This window comes from Dicentrarchus labrax, unplaced genomic scaffold (assembly GCF_905237075.1).
Source record: "Dicentrarchus labrax unplaced genomic scaffold, dlabrax2021, whole genome shotgun sequence".
In the NCBI taxonomy this organism is placed as follows: domain Eukaryota; kingdom Metazoa; phylum Chordata; class Actinopteri; family Moronidae; genus Dicentrarchus; species Dicentrarchus labrax.
Genome location: NW_026136713.1, coordinates 16967085 through 16982224, shown reverse-complemented (window position 1 = coordinate 16982224; position 15140 = coordinate 16967085). Strand labels below are relative to the sequence as shown.

Sequence of the window (15140 nt, the reverse complement as noted above, 5' to 3'; positions counted from 1 at the left end):
CAAAATACTCACTTGCCTAATAATTGTGCACACAGTGTAAAGGAGATGAAAGCACATTACATTAAACATCGAAGAGACAGTTAAAATGAACTTACTTAAATGTGCCCTGTGGTCCTTTCTTGTAAACAAAAACAGTTGGTGTTACTCAACAACAGTGAGCTCTAACAAATGTGCTGAATGCATTTCATTCCTCATGAAACATTTGCAAAGCAGATTTCAATTCAGCATCCATGTTTACGTTGTGAGGGAAAGTAAACATACTACAAATATAATCATGTTTTAATATCTTCCCTGCACATGTCTGATTAGGGCTGCAGCAGACTACTATGGTATGAAAATTGATTGATGTTTATCATACCCTGTACATTTGTCTATTTACGCCTTTTAATTCTACAGTGTTAGTGGGATTAAAAAGTATATTGAATTCTACCATACTTGTGTTATTTTAAATAATTAATATTATAAAGTGTTGGTTCAACCAAAAAAAAAAAACTTCTATTTTCATTCCTCTAAGGGTTATTGTAACTGATAACAATAATGATTTAATACTGGATACAGTGAAACCATGATATTTTCTGAGACGGTTATTATACGAGGAAAAATCTCATAACCATTATTTACTGCACATGTAATCATGTTTGTTTAAAGTTTGATTGATTGTACCATGTAACCGTTTCTTGAACCACAGCCTGATTGCACCCCATTGTCCATTGAGTGTGTGTGTGTGTGTGTGTGTGTGTGTGTGTGTGTGTGTGTGTGTGTGTGTGTGTGTCTGTTCAGTTCATCAGAGCAGGAAAATGTAACATTTCTGTCAGTAAAACTATAAACAAAGTTCGCCTCTGAGAAGTAGTTTGCTTCGTGGGGCAGTAAGGACTAAGTGGACCTGTGGGAGTACTAGCAGAGGGTTGCTAATCGGTAACAGCCAGAAAGGCCAGAGAAGATAGCTCGCAGGAGGGTTGTAAACTGCCACAGTGCCTTAGATGGGGATAAAATGTAAGAATGTGTCACAAGAAGAGTTCACTTAAGCTGGGGAGGGGGAGCACAAACAGAAAAGAAGACATGATGTAAAACCGCTTCAAACTATAAAAGGGGAGAAGTTTCTCATCAGTGTGCACATTATGAACGAATCTTTGTTATTTCATAGAGCAGTGTGTGCCATGCTCTGACCATTATAGAGTGTGACAATACTGTAAGTGATTTTGGCTCTCATTTACTGGATTTGGACTTTTCCCCAGCAACTTACAAGCAGTCTTTCATGTCTGGTCTGCATATCTCGGTGCATTTCCACCACCATTGGTGTGCAATCATGAGTAGGAATGTGTATTTTGTCAGCGGCGAATGCGTGTGTGTGCATGAAATAAACAAAACATCTCTACAGCGCTGCCAGAGGTCAAAAACTCCACAGGGAGCCTTTAATGCATGCAGACATATTGTGCAACATTAAGGTTACCGTGAGACTCCATTCCAACTTTTTAATTGTTTAGTAAATAACTCAAACACAAATGCTATAAAATAATATTTATTACTGCATACCCTCAGCAATTAAGTACTGTATAAATGTAATTTAAAACACCAGGGCCGATATTCACATTACATTTCATCTTCAACCTTGCATCACTTCTACATGTATTAGCTTGGTGGTCCCTCTATAAAGACAGCCTCAAAGCTGCTCAGACCTTCCAGTACACAGTCGCTTTTAGATGTAACTAAAAGCACAGCGAAGATGGCATAAATAGATATGATGAGTTAATGAGTCACGTACTGCATGATCAGATGATCTGAGTGCTGTTGCAAATACAGTGGCAAAGGAAAAATTTATATATTATATTACATCAATCAAGTCTACTTTAAAAGGCTTCAGTGTGAACAAACACCTTGTCTGGTTCGTCAGCGCAAATTTGGTTTTGAAAGAGGACACTTTTGCTTATTAGTTTGATGTAGAAAACTTTCCAGGTTTCCAATCTTAGTCACGATGTACTGAGACACAACAAAACAACCGGATAAAATGGGTTCATCTTGTGCTTGTGTTATCAGTATATGCTCTCACTACTGCCAGTGTTGAAAACTTTGATTCGTCCAGGTCATCTATAACACACAATCCATGTATCCTGCCTGGGGAAGTTAAGGTTAAGAGACTTACTATCAACCTGCAGTTTGTCCTTATGTCAGACTTTTTAAAGAGCCAGAAATTGTGTTTTTTTTTCCTTGATGTGTTGGCATCACAAGATTCATCACAAGTGTATGACTATTGGGTACTTGCAGCTAGCTCTAGCCACAGACGTCCTAACTGAAGTCATCATAAAATATTAGGAACAAATTTCTCTCGCTGTGTTGCACCCCACATACAAAATGAGAAATAGATCATTACAGGATCCTTCTTTAGCTTGTATCTCTCCTTCACAAATGATGGTTAAATATGTTAAATGATTTAGAGATCTTGAATTTTACCTGGATTATATTTAATGGAAACAACTAATATATCTTAATAATTCCTATGATCATTACGTAAAAACATTCACTTCTTAAAAAAGCATCCAGGTGTACAGGATTTCTTTTTCCTTCCTAAAGCTTTAAATTGGTCAATCCTAAAACATGTATTCCTCAAGCAGCTCTTAGAAGTAATTCTGAGAGTAATTTCCAGCCACAGGAACATCTACGTTACATGACCACTCACTGACGGAGGTAAAATATTTGGAAATCATAAATGAACACCTCATGTTGGACGATTAAACGAGCTTCACGTTTGATATTTTCTTAGAAAAATAAAAGCTACATTGTAAGAGACAGGATAAGACTTTATACACAGTGGAAACAGAGACCACTTAAAAATAATGCAATAATAACAGGTCTAATAATGACCTCTTCTGCATAGCATGATGGGAATCATCTGGTATTTGTCAGCGTTCTTGAACAACAGCTGCCCTCCACATGACTTAAAGCAGCGATGATTTCCGATGTTCAACTCTCCACATGACACACAGTGGGGCCCATTTTACTCTGGTATGATGTCACCAGGGCACATGGCCGTTGAGGAGCTCAATGACAACATGCATGGATTGTCAGATAATCAGCTACTGATTGCGTTTGTATGCAGGAGCACCCGTGTGCAGTTTTGCAAAAAAAAGACTCGCAACCTTTGAGGCTTTTTGGAAAATAACTCAGGGTCACAGTTTCCGTCTATGTTTCCCCCCGTGAGGTATCAAAGCTTCAACAGATAGTACTCATCAGTGCTGTTATTCATACATGAAGCACTAAGGCTAGATATAATCATACATCTGCAATCTGCATGTAGATAATCCTGTACATAAATTTACATGTGGTTAATAAACATTTTTTTTATAAATGTATTTACCATGTTGGTCCACTGAGAGACTTTTAGTCCTCTACACAAGCCTCAGTGTTGGAGTATGAACAGATTTTTGCATGATGTATGATGATGATTTTTGCCCTGCATCATAGTTTTTGCCGTTAGTATTACAGCCTGAACAGGTACAGTCCTGTTTCATCATCAGTTTGGGTCGATCCTTTTTATCGCAGTTCTTCTGCCTCTACCTTCTACCTCGCTCCATTTTTCCCTTTCCCGGTCTGTTGGCAGTGACATCGCTGTTTCTCCACGATGGGAGCTAATGGGAACATGGGTGTGGCAGAGGCGGCTGTGATGTGTTTATGAAGAGCTTGTGTATTTCTGACTGGAGCGGGAGCTCGAGCGGTCTAGTCCGTTCCCGTGGCAAGAGCCCTTCCAGCGTCCTCCTGAGCCTCGTTCATCCAGGGGAGACGTTCTGTAGCACCAGCAGCACAGGCAGGACTACGAGACAAGAACACACACACACACACACACACACATATGCAGTTATTTGCTTTGCTGTATTTTCTAATAATACCACATTTATTGCCTTTTGTGTGCCCTCTTACCTGGAAGCAGTTTTTAAACTTCTGGCTGACAAAGTAGAGGGCAATCGGGTTAATGCAGGAGTTTAAGGAGGCCATGTTGATGCCGATGTAATCCATCACTAACAGGAAGCTGGCATGAAAAGGACATCGTTCACAGTAAAGACAGGAAGTCACACAGCAGAAAACAATGGGTTCTGAAGAAAGTCTACAGTGCACTTGCGTCGCTTTCTGTATCTGCGTGCCTACCTGAGCAGTTCACAGCGGTTGGGGTCATTTTGGTCATAGATTGTTTTCTTCAGAATACGGCTGAGATGAAGGGGCAGCCAGCAGAGAGCAAAAATCAACACGAGGCAGAACACCGTCTTTGCGACTTCCCTCCGCTACACACACACACAAAGACAAATATTGATGCTGCTGAGTTTCTCCGGCTTTCCAAGTCTTTTGGTTACAGTGGTTCTGAATGTGTGCGGCAGTCATTTGCCTGTATACCTGTTTCATGTGGTCGTTGAGTGCGATGCGCATGCCTTTTTTGCGGCTGAGCATCTCACAGGACATGAGTGTGTAGAAGATTCCTGTGCAGGCCAGTGGGAGGCAGAAATAGAAGCCAAACAGCCACCAGTCTTTCACATCCTGGTAGAACTGGGAAAAAAAGCCCAGATCCCAACAAATACAGTGTTACTTACAGAGGCATCCATAGAGTTTATCCTGTAAACATACGTTTTACCAAAAATATAATATGCCGTGTATTTTCTGTAACTGTAACTCTAAAGTGTTTTAGTTCAGAATTTAGGATTGAATAGAACTATGACTTCCTGTAGTTCAACTAAGACAACCTTTAATTTTAATATAACAAAACAAAGTCACTCTTCTATTTTTATAATAAGACAGAAGGTAAACCATTACTTATTTGTTTCAAGAATGATTTAATAACATATTTTCATTCGACTGATAAATGCCAGAACCAAAAAGGCAAAAAAGCAAAAACCTGTGTCAGACCCCTGCGAAATGTCTTAGTTTTTTTGTTTTAATGCCACACTACCTTTTCAAACGAAATATGATTTCAGTTAAGGCATGATGTATTGTGCGGTGGATCTGGATTGAATATAGAGAGATGTTGGCGCACGTCCAGAATTTGAAATGTGTTGTAAATATGTTAAATTAAGTTCAGACTTATGTTGGTTTGGCAGAAATTCTTCTTTTTGTAGTGCTTGTTTGTCGTTGTGGAAAACTTAGTTTTGGGTGAATTAAGGACATTTCCGCAATTAGGTTAAAATTCCGGTTCTTCTCAAAGTAGTCCAACAGCTCAGACTGAATTATTGTATCATTTCGTAATGACATCAAGCTCAAATCTCAATTCACTGATTTAAAAGGACAGGTCATACATTAAAGGACACTGCAGCTTTATGCTTTATTCCCACTGTGTCCTGCAACTCCTACTGGTTTAAATAAACTGGATGTATTCACATACTGGAAATGTCTTTGCAACTGTGAATAATATGAGAAACAGTCACGTTCAGATGATTTGCATGCAGTGTTTATGTATTGTATTACATGTTTTGGAATCACTAATTACTTGTTGGCAGAGCTTGAAAAAGAGAAAAAGAGATCCTGATTACAGAAACACACTTATTGTATTGTGTGCGTATTGTGAATGCGCTTTGAAGTGCACTGTGTTGACATTTGTACTTGAAAGCAATATCAGGTGCAAGATGAACCAAATCTTTCTAACTTAACCTTACTGTGAGATCTAAATCTGTGTGCAGGATCTTTGGAGTATGCGCCTGTGGGAAACTAATAACCTAACATGCAATCCCCATCAAACATTTTGAATTCATAAATTACTATAATCTATGCCAAGTTTAAGTTATTCTACTCATATTTCAGTGAAAAGAAGATAAATGTTTCCAGATGTTTGAGTTTATTATGTTGTTAAAGTAATTCAGTTAGTCGTTATACTCACATATTTCTGTGTGAATTATGAGCCCAGCAGGTGTCAGGAGTCATTTTTTAGCCACGCCAGCAGCGTGACTGTAACAATGTGCGTCAGACCAGCACATTGCTCCAGACTGAAACTGCTGTGCTGTATGGATTGCCATGAATATTTGTACAGACATTGCCCAGAGGTTGAAGCCTAATAGGGAGGCCATTGTGTTGCATAATAAGTTTGTCTTTTGATACTTGATACTGTTGAAGATCTTTTTGCTTTATAATACTTTTGTAGCTTTCATTAAGATTTTAAATGAGTGACTTTGAATGTTTTTACATTGTACTGTTACTTTTACTTAAAGCAGCAAAAAAAAACATTCATTTTGTGTTGATTTTGGTGGCCCCTGTGAATATAAGGGGTAGTGTTTCCACCGCCTTGTTTCATCTGATTAAGGAGAATCGGTCCAAATCCAATCTGGTGACAGAAATTAAGAATAACTATATAGAAATAGCCATTCTTCTTGTTGATAGTCTTGAATTTCCCTTGGGATAAATAAAGTATCTATCTATCTAGTCGTGTTAGTAGGTGTATATAGGTCATATAGAGACATCTGTATTAAATTGTTTCATAACCACTTAAGCAATACCTTTATTCTAACTAAAGAATGTAAATACTTCACTGCTAACAGGTTTCAAGTCTAATCAAGTGCCTACCTTCATAAAGCTGCTGGTCTGCTCTGGATGCAGCAGACACACGCGCAGCTTGTTGCCTCTGTATGGCATCTCCAACATGTCAAATGCCAGCGCCTCAGGGACTGCGAGCAGCACAGCAACCAGCCAGATCAAAGTGACTTCCACAGCCTTCCACAGTGGGATCCCCATCCCCTTCACCCTGCTCCACGACGTCACGGCATGGTAGCTACACAAACAGCACACACATATATTTTAGTTAAATACTTTTAGAGCGAATGTGTGTGTGTGTGTGTGTGTGTGGGTGTAGAGTTGATGTCTACCTACCGGTCAATACTGAGGGCACACAGGCTGAGGACGGTGATTCCCACTGAAGCTTTCTGGATGAACGGCATCAGCTTACAGACATACACCCCGAATGGCCAGTCCTCGGCTAATAGCTGTGTAAGAAAAACAGTGGAAGCAAACAGAGAGAAGAGACATTTGTTATGAGAGAAGTGTCACCTTTGTAAACACATGGACAGATAGCTTTGAGATTCATGTAGGGGTCCTGTCTTCCTTGTGTCTTCCATTACTATTACTGCTAAAGCCAAATGCAATAAGACTGTTCCTCCTCCTCACTGCTTAAGTCCTTCTCCCCTGGGGTTATAAAATCAGTTCGGCATCAGGATCGTGGCTTCAACAACAAATCTAGATGCAAATTTGATTATTGTGGAGTGCTTTGTATTTGTCAGCCACTAACTGTGTCACTATAATGCTACGTTGTGTTTTCAAACCCATGCCTGTTCAATTCAGCAGATTCTGTTTCTCATTAATTCTTTTTTACACTCATCATGTTTACATTACAGTTTGTCGCACAAATACCTGAAATGCAGAACTTTTCAGGCAAAAAAGTAAAAAAAAAAAAAAAAAAGAATCAGAGACTCTTACTCAGATGTGCCTGGATAAAATGCAGCACAGCATTCCAGCTTATTTCAAGTGTATCCGATCAGATTTGGAAAATAGAACAAGTTTTACGTATTGTTTTCTGTGGTTATAGCATGACTTGAGCGTTTGGCACCGACTGCATGTCGCCCCTAATGTTTGGCTCACGTCTGCTTTTATTGAGTTTTTTAGTTTGGATTATCTCTTGTAGTCTAGGTGGAAAAGTCTGAAAAGGAAATGAAGAAAACCACACAAAAGACACCGAATGTAGAGACTCAGACCGCAGAAATTAACTCGTAAATAAACCACAGCTAACCACAGGATGTGCCAAGAAAGGCGTTGAAAACAGCTCACTCATAACTTGGAAACTGCAGTGCAGGGAAATCGCTTTAGATTAATGTCCTACTAAATTAGACACAGACCTACGGATGGGTAATAAATGGAATTAATTTGAAGTTATGTTGTATGGTTGAATTGTTGAAGTGAAGTAAAGTAGTCGTAGTAAACAAATAGAGACAGACAGACACAAAAGATGAATGTGGTCACCTTAAACACATTGATGGGGATGGCGATGATGATATAAAGCAGATCCCCCAGTGCCAGACTGCCAATCAGGACATTGGGTCCATTCCTCATGCACTTGTTCTTATATATGATCCTGAGCAGGGTTGAGTTGCCGATGATCCCCACCACAAAGATCAGACAGGACACGATGGTGTTCACATACTTGAAGGCGTACTTGATCTCCGTGGGATTTATGCACATGGGGGGGAAGGAGCCCCGAGGCCGGGCCGGCTGTATGGGTGGGAGCGGGACGGAGGAGTTGTTCTTGGAGGGTTCTGACGCTTCGGAGCCGCCCTGGGAGTCGCGGACGAACCTCGAGGCTCCTGCCTCCACGGCCATCAGGAGACACAGCAGAATGAAGGGCCTCATCCTTACACGAGCCTCGCACTCACACAGCAAGACGTTCACTCACTCAAAGGCACACAGCAGTCAAAAAAAAAAAACACACTTACAGGCACTCACACACACGCATACTCAAACACTCACACACAGCCACACACAGAGTCTTGCTCCGGGCCTGGCACCATGGGTCGAGCTTGTCTGTCCTGCAGAGAAAGTAGACGAAGCAGCATGTCACACACAAACACAGAAACAGTTGCAGACATTCATTGTCCCCAGAGGAGGAATCCTGTTGGCTTTGTTGATCCCCCAACATTTTCTATAGTGCCACCACCAGGTCAAAGGTTTCACTTATCCTGGAAAATGTCTCAACATCTACTAAGTGGAATGGCACAAACTTTTGTAGAGACATTCATGATTACAAGAGGATTAATCTTAATGACTTTGGTGAGCCCTTGGCTTTTCTAACTAGCATCACCATTGTGCTTCTGAGTGAAATGTCTTGACAACTGTTGGATTGCCATAAATGTCTCCCTTGGGATGAATTGTCACTTTGTTACTTCGGTAATTCATCCCTCCACTTTTTCATTTTGCGCCAACATCAAAATTTGTTTCTATAATTAAGTCCGTTTTTTGAGTACCTTTAGGAATTGTACTCGTATTTAATTACCCATTACACTAAGTAATCTACTTTGCTGCTTTTAAAGGCCAACAATTTGACTTATTTCCAAACCATTCATCTGCATTTTTGTAGCCAATACACCAGGGACACACAAGAGGTGGAAATGTTTTGTACTTCCTTTCAGCACTCGCGATCTGCGGTGGTACTTCCAACTGCAATTCTTTCCGTACGCCAGAGCAACTAAACACATTGCAGGCTAATGAAAACCTGCTTCATTTAAACGCGGCACAGGTTTACAGAGGTGACCAAACTGACCAACTGCACAGGAGTTGGTATTAATTTAGAGTAAATTTGGGAAAAAAACTAATTTGTTTGGCTGTTTGTTTGCAGTGCATTGTGAGAAAATGTGTTCTACGCAGGTTGAAAAACATTTTTATTATGCTTTTAAGATACAGACTTCCTGCTTTATCTTTATTCTATGCTTTATTCCTGAATATATTTGCTTATTTATCAAATAAATTCGCTTTGTTGAAAGTAGATATCTTCTACATGGATCTCCCCTTTTGATTAAATGCCTACTATTGATAATGCATTAAACACCAACAGTTAAAAAGTAACTGATCATATTTATATATTAAGTATTTCTTAACACCAGTAGTTTTACTTGTAGTTGAGTAATATTCCAGTAATTTAACAGTACTCCTATCTGAGTATAGATTTTCACTGAAACCACTGTCTAATACCTATAAAGCTAATCACATTCCCATCAGCCTCAGAGGCACTGTTAGTTTACCAAATATAAGCTGAAACAAACTCAACAGTATAGCCTCACAGGGGCCTATAAGTGAATTTGTTGATGAAAACATTTGTTTAACTATTGCAAACAGGGCAAAAGCATCCATTCACCAGGGAGCTCAACTTACTGATCCCACTCTTTGTCAGCAATGGCACACGTATGTATGTACACAATGCATGTTATTACAACACTGATATTTTTTGTATAATGAATGTATTATAGAATATAATATACAGAAAATAAAGTGAAATGAACAGAAGAGAGCAGTGACACATAAGAGACATATGAAACAGTGATAACTGAGGTTATAGGTTAGATGAGGAACAGCCCTTCTGTGTGTCCAGTGTGTGTGTGTGTGTGTGTGTGATACTTTCTTTCTCTCATAGACAACACTAGCGAGGCTTTGAGCCTCTCAAGAATCATGTGTACCTCCTAGAATACCCTGGGGCATCTCGCAGGATAAATGGGCTTATTGATGATGGCGACAGTATCTGTGCAGACACGCTATCAGGGCACACAATCACTCACACACACACGTACACACACATACACAAAGATGTCACAAAAAAATCTCTCAGTCTCTGAGCTGACGTGCAAACCCCTTGACACTACGGTTCAGAAAGAAAAGGGTTAAGAACAAATGCTTAGTTTACTTTTTTTTAAGCTTTTTGATCACATCCTTCAATATGCATACACACACACACACACACACACACACACACACACACACAAGCACTCTCTCAAACACAACTGGCATTCATATCTACATCTGGCTCAAAAACACAGAGGCTTGTTCTGTTCACACACACAAAGGCACAAAATCACATGGATGAACTCACACACATATCACAAGAAATCAGTTTTGAAAAATTTGGCCAGCATCCATACATTATCCTCTCTATCATCTGAATTATGCCCTTGTGTTGTATAACATGGTACCTCATTAGGCCATGTTAGAGCAGGATTGTCTGATCTAATTGGAAAGTTGAGTTTTAATTGGCCTGATCCTCTTAATCTAATAGATTTTACTTTAATAACCATATCCGACTCTTAGCTCTGCTGGCTTCACATCTTAAGATACAGGGAAGTGGAAAGTTGGCAACCAGCAGAGTGGAAGTGAAGGGGATACCGGTGGTGGTCAGAAAATATGTGTTTGTGTGTGGGAAGAGAGGGCGTAAAGAAGAGCGCAAAGAAGTGAGAAAATGGTATAAAAAGTAAGGAACAGAATGGCAATAAAAGAAGCCAAGATTAAGAGGAATGACAATTTGATTTGTTATACTGTTTATTAGAACAAGAGGAGGAAACGGAAAGCATAAGAAAGGCAAAGTGGGGGGGGGAGCCAAGGAGTCATGAGAATGACAAGGGAGAGGCAATAAAAGACAGAGGTGACAGGAGGATGTAGGTAGGGTGGATTGAGATATAAAATTGAACGTCTTAATGTTATTATTAACATTGTGTAGGTGGGTTGATCATTTGATGAAGTTTAATAATCAGATGAAAAACATAACATGGTGGAAAAACTACCAAACTTAACTTACTGTTAGTAAAGTTATCAAAACAATTCTGTTAAAAGACTCCATTACAAGTATAATTAAAAGTACTAATTCTGTAGTAAAAAAGCCCCTGAGATTGAAATATCACTCTGATGTAATAATAACATAATTCTGATGCATCAGTGGTTAAGCAGCACTTTACTGTTGTACAGTAGCTGCTTGCGGTGGAGCTAGTTTTTTATATACCTTTCGGTACTTTAAGTGGAAATAGAGAATTTATCTTTATGAAGTAAATGTTGATTGCACGGTGTAAACTCACTTTTTCTCCACTACATGTTGATATATGTATAGTATGTTACTCTCCCCTCCACCCCAACACCAACCCCTGCTGTCGTTAATTGTCTGTTCCCAAATTCAATATAATATTATGACATTTTCAATGTATCTCTTCGATGTGTCTTTAATCTCTCTCATTTCCAAACTTGTGCTGATAATTTCTAAACGTAAAGCTATCTGCTGTCTGTGCAACAAACAATAATACCACCTGGAAACACTGGGGGGAAGTTGAAAAGTTGTCTGTTTCCACTTTACGTCCAGTGATTCCTATAGGGGTCGAACCCCTCCAAAGGACCACAAGATAAATCTGAGGGGTTGTGAGATGATTAATGGGAGAGGAAAGAAGAAAGCTTTTCATCTTAATGCCTCTTTATCTCACATCTTTGCTTTATTTCAGAAATATTGGATAATTTTACCTCTTTGGGACTCAGTAATTTCCCCTTTAAACTTCTCACATGGTTTCATTTAAACGGTAATTTCACCACGTGAGAAGTTTGGAAGGGAAATGTCTCTTTGGTGAAGCTGATAACAACTTACAGACATATGAAACAAGACAGATACAGTTTGCAAGTGTTCACTCAGCTGAAAGGTTTGAAACTAATGGTTTAATCTTAACAATAACTTTAATTAACAATATACTGTATTATATGTTTTTATTGCAAAGTTGTGATTGGAAAAAGAACTAAACCTGTCAGATAAATGTGGTATAATATTTGTCTCTGATATCTGGTGGTGTAGCTTTATAAAGTAGCATAAAATGAACGCAAGTAAAGTACAAGTACCTCAAAACTGAAAATAAGTAAAGTACTGGAGTAAATGTACTTAGTTTCTATAATCCAGGACACATTTGTAAACAATATAATGCAATATACTCCTGCAACAAATCTTATATGTGAAGTCTAAAATGTTGATGGTGAAACTGTGTCACAGAGGCTGGCACGTGCATACTGTTTGTTTTTGTTTCATATTGATTAGGTATCGGACAGGTTTTGAAATATTTTCAGTATTTTTTCAAAGGAGGGATGTTACCTAAAATCTTTATCTTATTAACATTAAATAAACCAGCGTCAACTACAACTTATCTAAAGTGTATGTGTCTTATATGCATAATGTCCTCAAGCCTCACTATTATATGATATGAATGATATGAAATTAATTTCTTAGTACACAGAAATAGTATATTAGCTACACAATATCAGCATCTTCTTATTTCCAGGTATTATTGAAGCAGTGTGGAGAGAAATATGGAGGCGAGAGAGGCAGCCATGCAGCCAGAGGAAGTGCATATTTTATTTTTTCATGTTTCTGCAAGTGAGGATCCGTGGGATAGGTAGGAGTTTGGCTGGTTAACATGTCAGGAGAAATACACTCCACTTCTTTGCATATATTAATGTTGTCATGTAAAGTGTTTGAACCAACCTCAGTCAAATGTAAAAGTAAATGTCCTTCTAACAGTGTCTCAATTCATTCCAGGCATATATTTATTTAATTATTTCCCTGCACAGAGGCGCTGATTCAACTCTGTGGTCATTTCTGTAGTTTTTGGTGTTGTATTGACAACACCCCCCACACCTCCCACACCTGTTTCCAGTTTGGAATAACAGAAACACCCCAGGATCATAACAGTACCCTTAAGTAGAAATGCAAACATTAATCCACAGCCATCACAATGTGACTTAAAATGAAAAAAATCCAGCTGAGTTTGACCTCCACTGCACCTAAATGTAAGGTTAGTCTGTTAAGGTTTATAGCCCCATTTTTGACCCTTTGTCAAAGTGTGAAATATAGTTTTTCTGCCAGTTCCCTGGAGTTTAGTGGTCTCCTCTGTGAATAGACCCAATAAAGCGAGTCTGCAGAGGACCAAACGCCAGTGAACTGAAAGTATTTTTATTCTTTTGATTTAAATATGTGTTTTTGAGTGCAGCCATATATAATCATGTGTCAGCTTTTATGGCACCTCCAGGGCGCTGCATGACGCCATCACACACCCTACAGGTCGTGAAATGGGAAAGTGTGCAAACTGTGCAACAATCGAGCTGCAACAAAGCGGTCCTTCTATTTTACAGGGTATTGTTTAAGCATCGGTGAGGCCCCTCCAGTCCAACACATACACTTTAAATAGGCTAGAAAACTTTCGACAGGACCAGAAAGAGATACTGAATGCGTTTTTAATGGCGGCAAATGTGACCCATGCCATGCAAAACTAATGCAATTCGTAAAAATGTGAAATGGATCGCAAGAATACCAGTTAATAAACTCACAAACCCTCTAATTCAACTGGATAAATGACAATGGAAAGATAGAAAAGGAGAAAACATTTCCACGCACAATAAAAGTTTCATCCAGTTCAATAGCTTAACTTAAGTCATGTGGTTGTGGTCACTTCTCCTTTACTTACAATTAAACTGGGCATTTAATCAAATCACGGCCGATGACGTTATCAGTCTGAACTCACCAGAACCGCGGTGTTGTAGCTGTGGTCCAAGTTCAAAGGTTTCCGATCGATATTCCAGCAGAGTTCCACTGATTGGTCAGATGCTTAATCGATAATTGCGATTATTTTCGGTGGGTTTTCAGCAGTGTAAGTTCACGGTGTTTTCCAGCGAGTCCCCGCCGTGCGTCCAGGGGGGGGGTCCTCCACTCCGGCTCCGGGTGCGCTCTGGAGCGGCCCGAGAGACTGTGCTGGGTTTTATAGCGACACGCCGGGAGGCTGAAGAGGCAGCCAATCACATCACAGACGCGAGCATCCTTCCCTCCTCACTGTCAGGACTCAACTTTATGAAGTTTTTTTTTTTTTTAAATGTTCCAGAAAATGCGCAACGCTGCACCGGTCTCTGATTTCCCAGCTCTTTAACAACAATTAAATACATCTGGTTGTTGGGCTGGTGACGTACACACACCGCAGGTACATTGTGGTGATGAAAGAGGAGTTGTCTTTCTCTGACGTGCTGTAAAGCTTCAGTGGCTGACTGGCTGTCATGGGAATGGTTCAGCCTCCAGGGTCCTCCCATCACCACCACCAACCCCAACCCACCCGTCGCCTGCAGGATCTCACTTCAAAACACAACATACACAAACTCCCTGACATCTGCCCCCTTTCAAACACTTACAAAACCTATTCAGGTACTTGTTGGCTCCAATTAACTTTCCATTTTCACTGAATTTCATTTAATAATATATTTTTCCAACACATTTATGACTATAGTTACTTTGCTGAAGTAGGTTAAACACGTGACTAATACATTACTGATTAGCCTCAGATTACCTAAAAAAATAAATTACTTGTTTCAGGTTGATATATCCTTCATTTAAAGGCCCAGTGTGTAACATTTAGGAGGATCTTTTGGCAGAAATTGAATATAATATTCAGGTATTCATTGGTGTATAATCGCCTGAACATAAACACCGTTATGTGTTCTTTACCTTAGAATGAGCTGTTTTTATCTACAGAGGCTGCAGGTTACCTTTTTGTGGAGGTCAACATGTTTCTACAGAAGCCCAGAAGGGACAAACCAAACAATGGCTCTAGACTGGACCGTTAGCATTTTCTGTGAGTTTT

General features: G+C 39.5%; 1 protein-coding gene across 1 annotated transcript; it reads right to left on the bottom strand.

The window, feature by feature from the left end:
• Positions 1 to 1503: 1503 nt before the first annotated feature.
• LOC127374023 (endothelin receptor type B) lies at positions 1504 to 14322 on the bottom strand. Its single transcript, XM_051418945.1, has 8 exons — positions 14037 to 14322; positions 7978 to 8540; positions 6835 to 6947; positions 6532 to 6736; positions 4381 to 4530; positions 4138 to 4271; positions 3913 to 4021; positions 1504 to 3805 (listed from the first exon to the last, which is right to left on the bottom strand). The coding sequence occupies exons 2-8, from the start codon at positions 8362 to 8364 to the stop codon at positions 3665 to 3667; spliced, it is 1239 nt and encodes a 412-aa protein (XP_051274905.1). The 5' UTR covers positions 8365 to 8540; positions 14037 to 14322; the 3' UTR covers positions 1504 to 3664.
• Between the last annotated feature and the right edge of the window lie 818 nt (positions 14323 to 15140).

What these genes read in the sequence shown, in the direction of transcription:
- LOC127374023 (XM_051418945.1), bottom strand. Translation starts at nt 8,364, where the DNA reads ATGAGGCCCTTCATTCTGCTGTGTCTCCTGATGGCCGTGGAGGCAGGA. An exon ending in AACCGCTGTGAACTGCTCAG is followed by an intron (nt 4,022 to 4,137) that starts GTAGGCACGCAG and finishes TTTTCATGCCAG; the next exon opens with CTTCCTGTTAGTGATGGATT. An exon ending in AGTTTAAAAACTGCTTCCAG is followed by an intron (nt 3,806 to 3,912) that starts GTAAGAGGGCAC and finishes CTTGTCTCGTAG; the next exon opens with TCCTGCCTGTGCTGCTGGTG.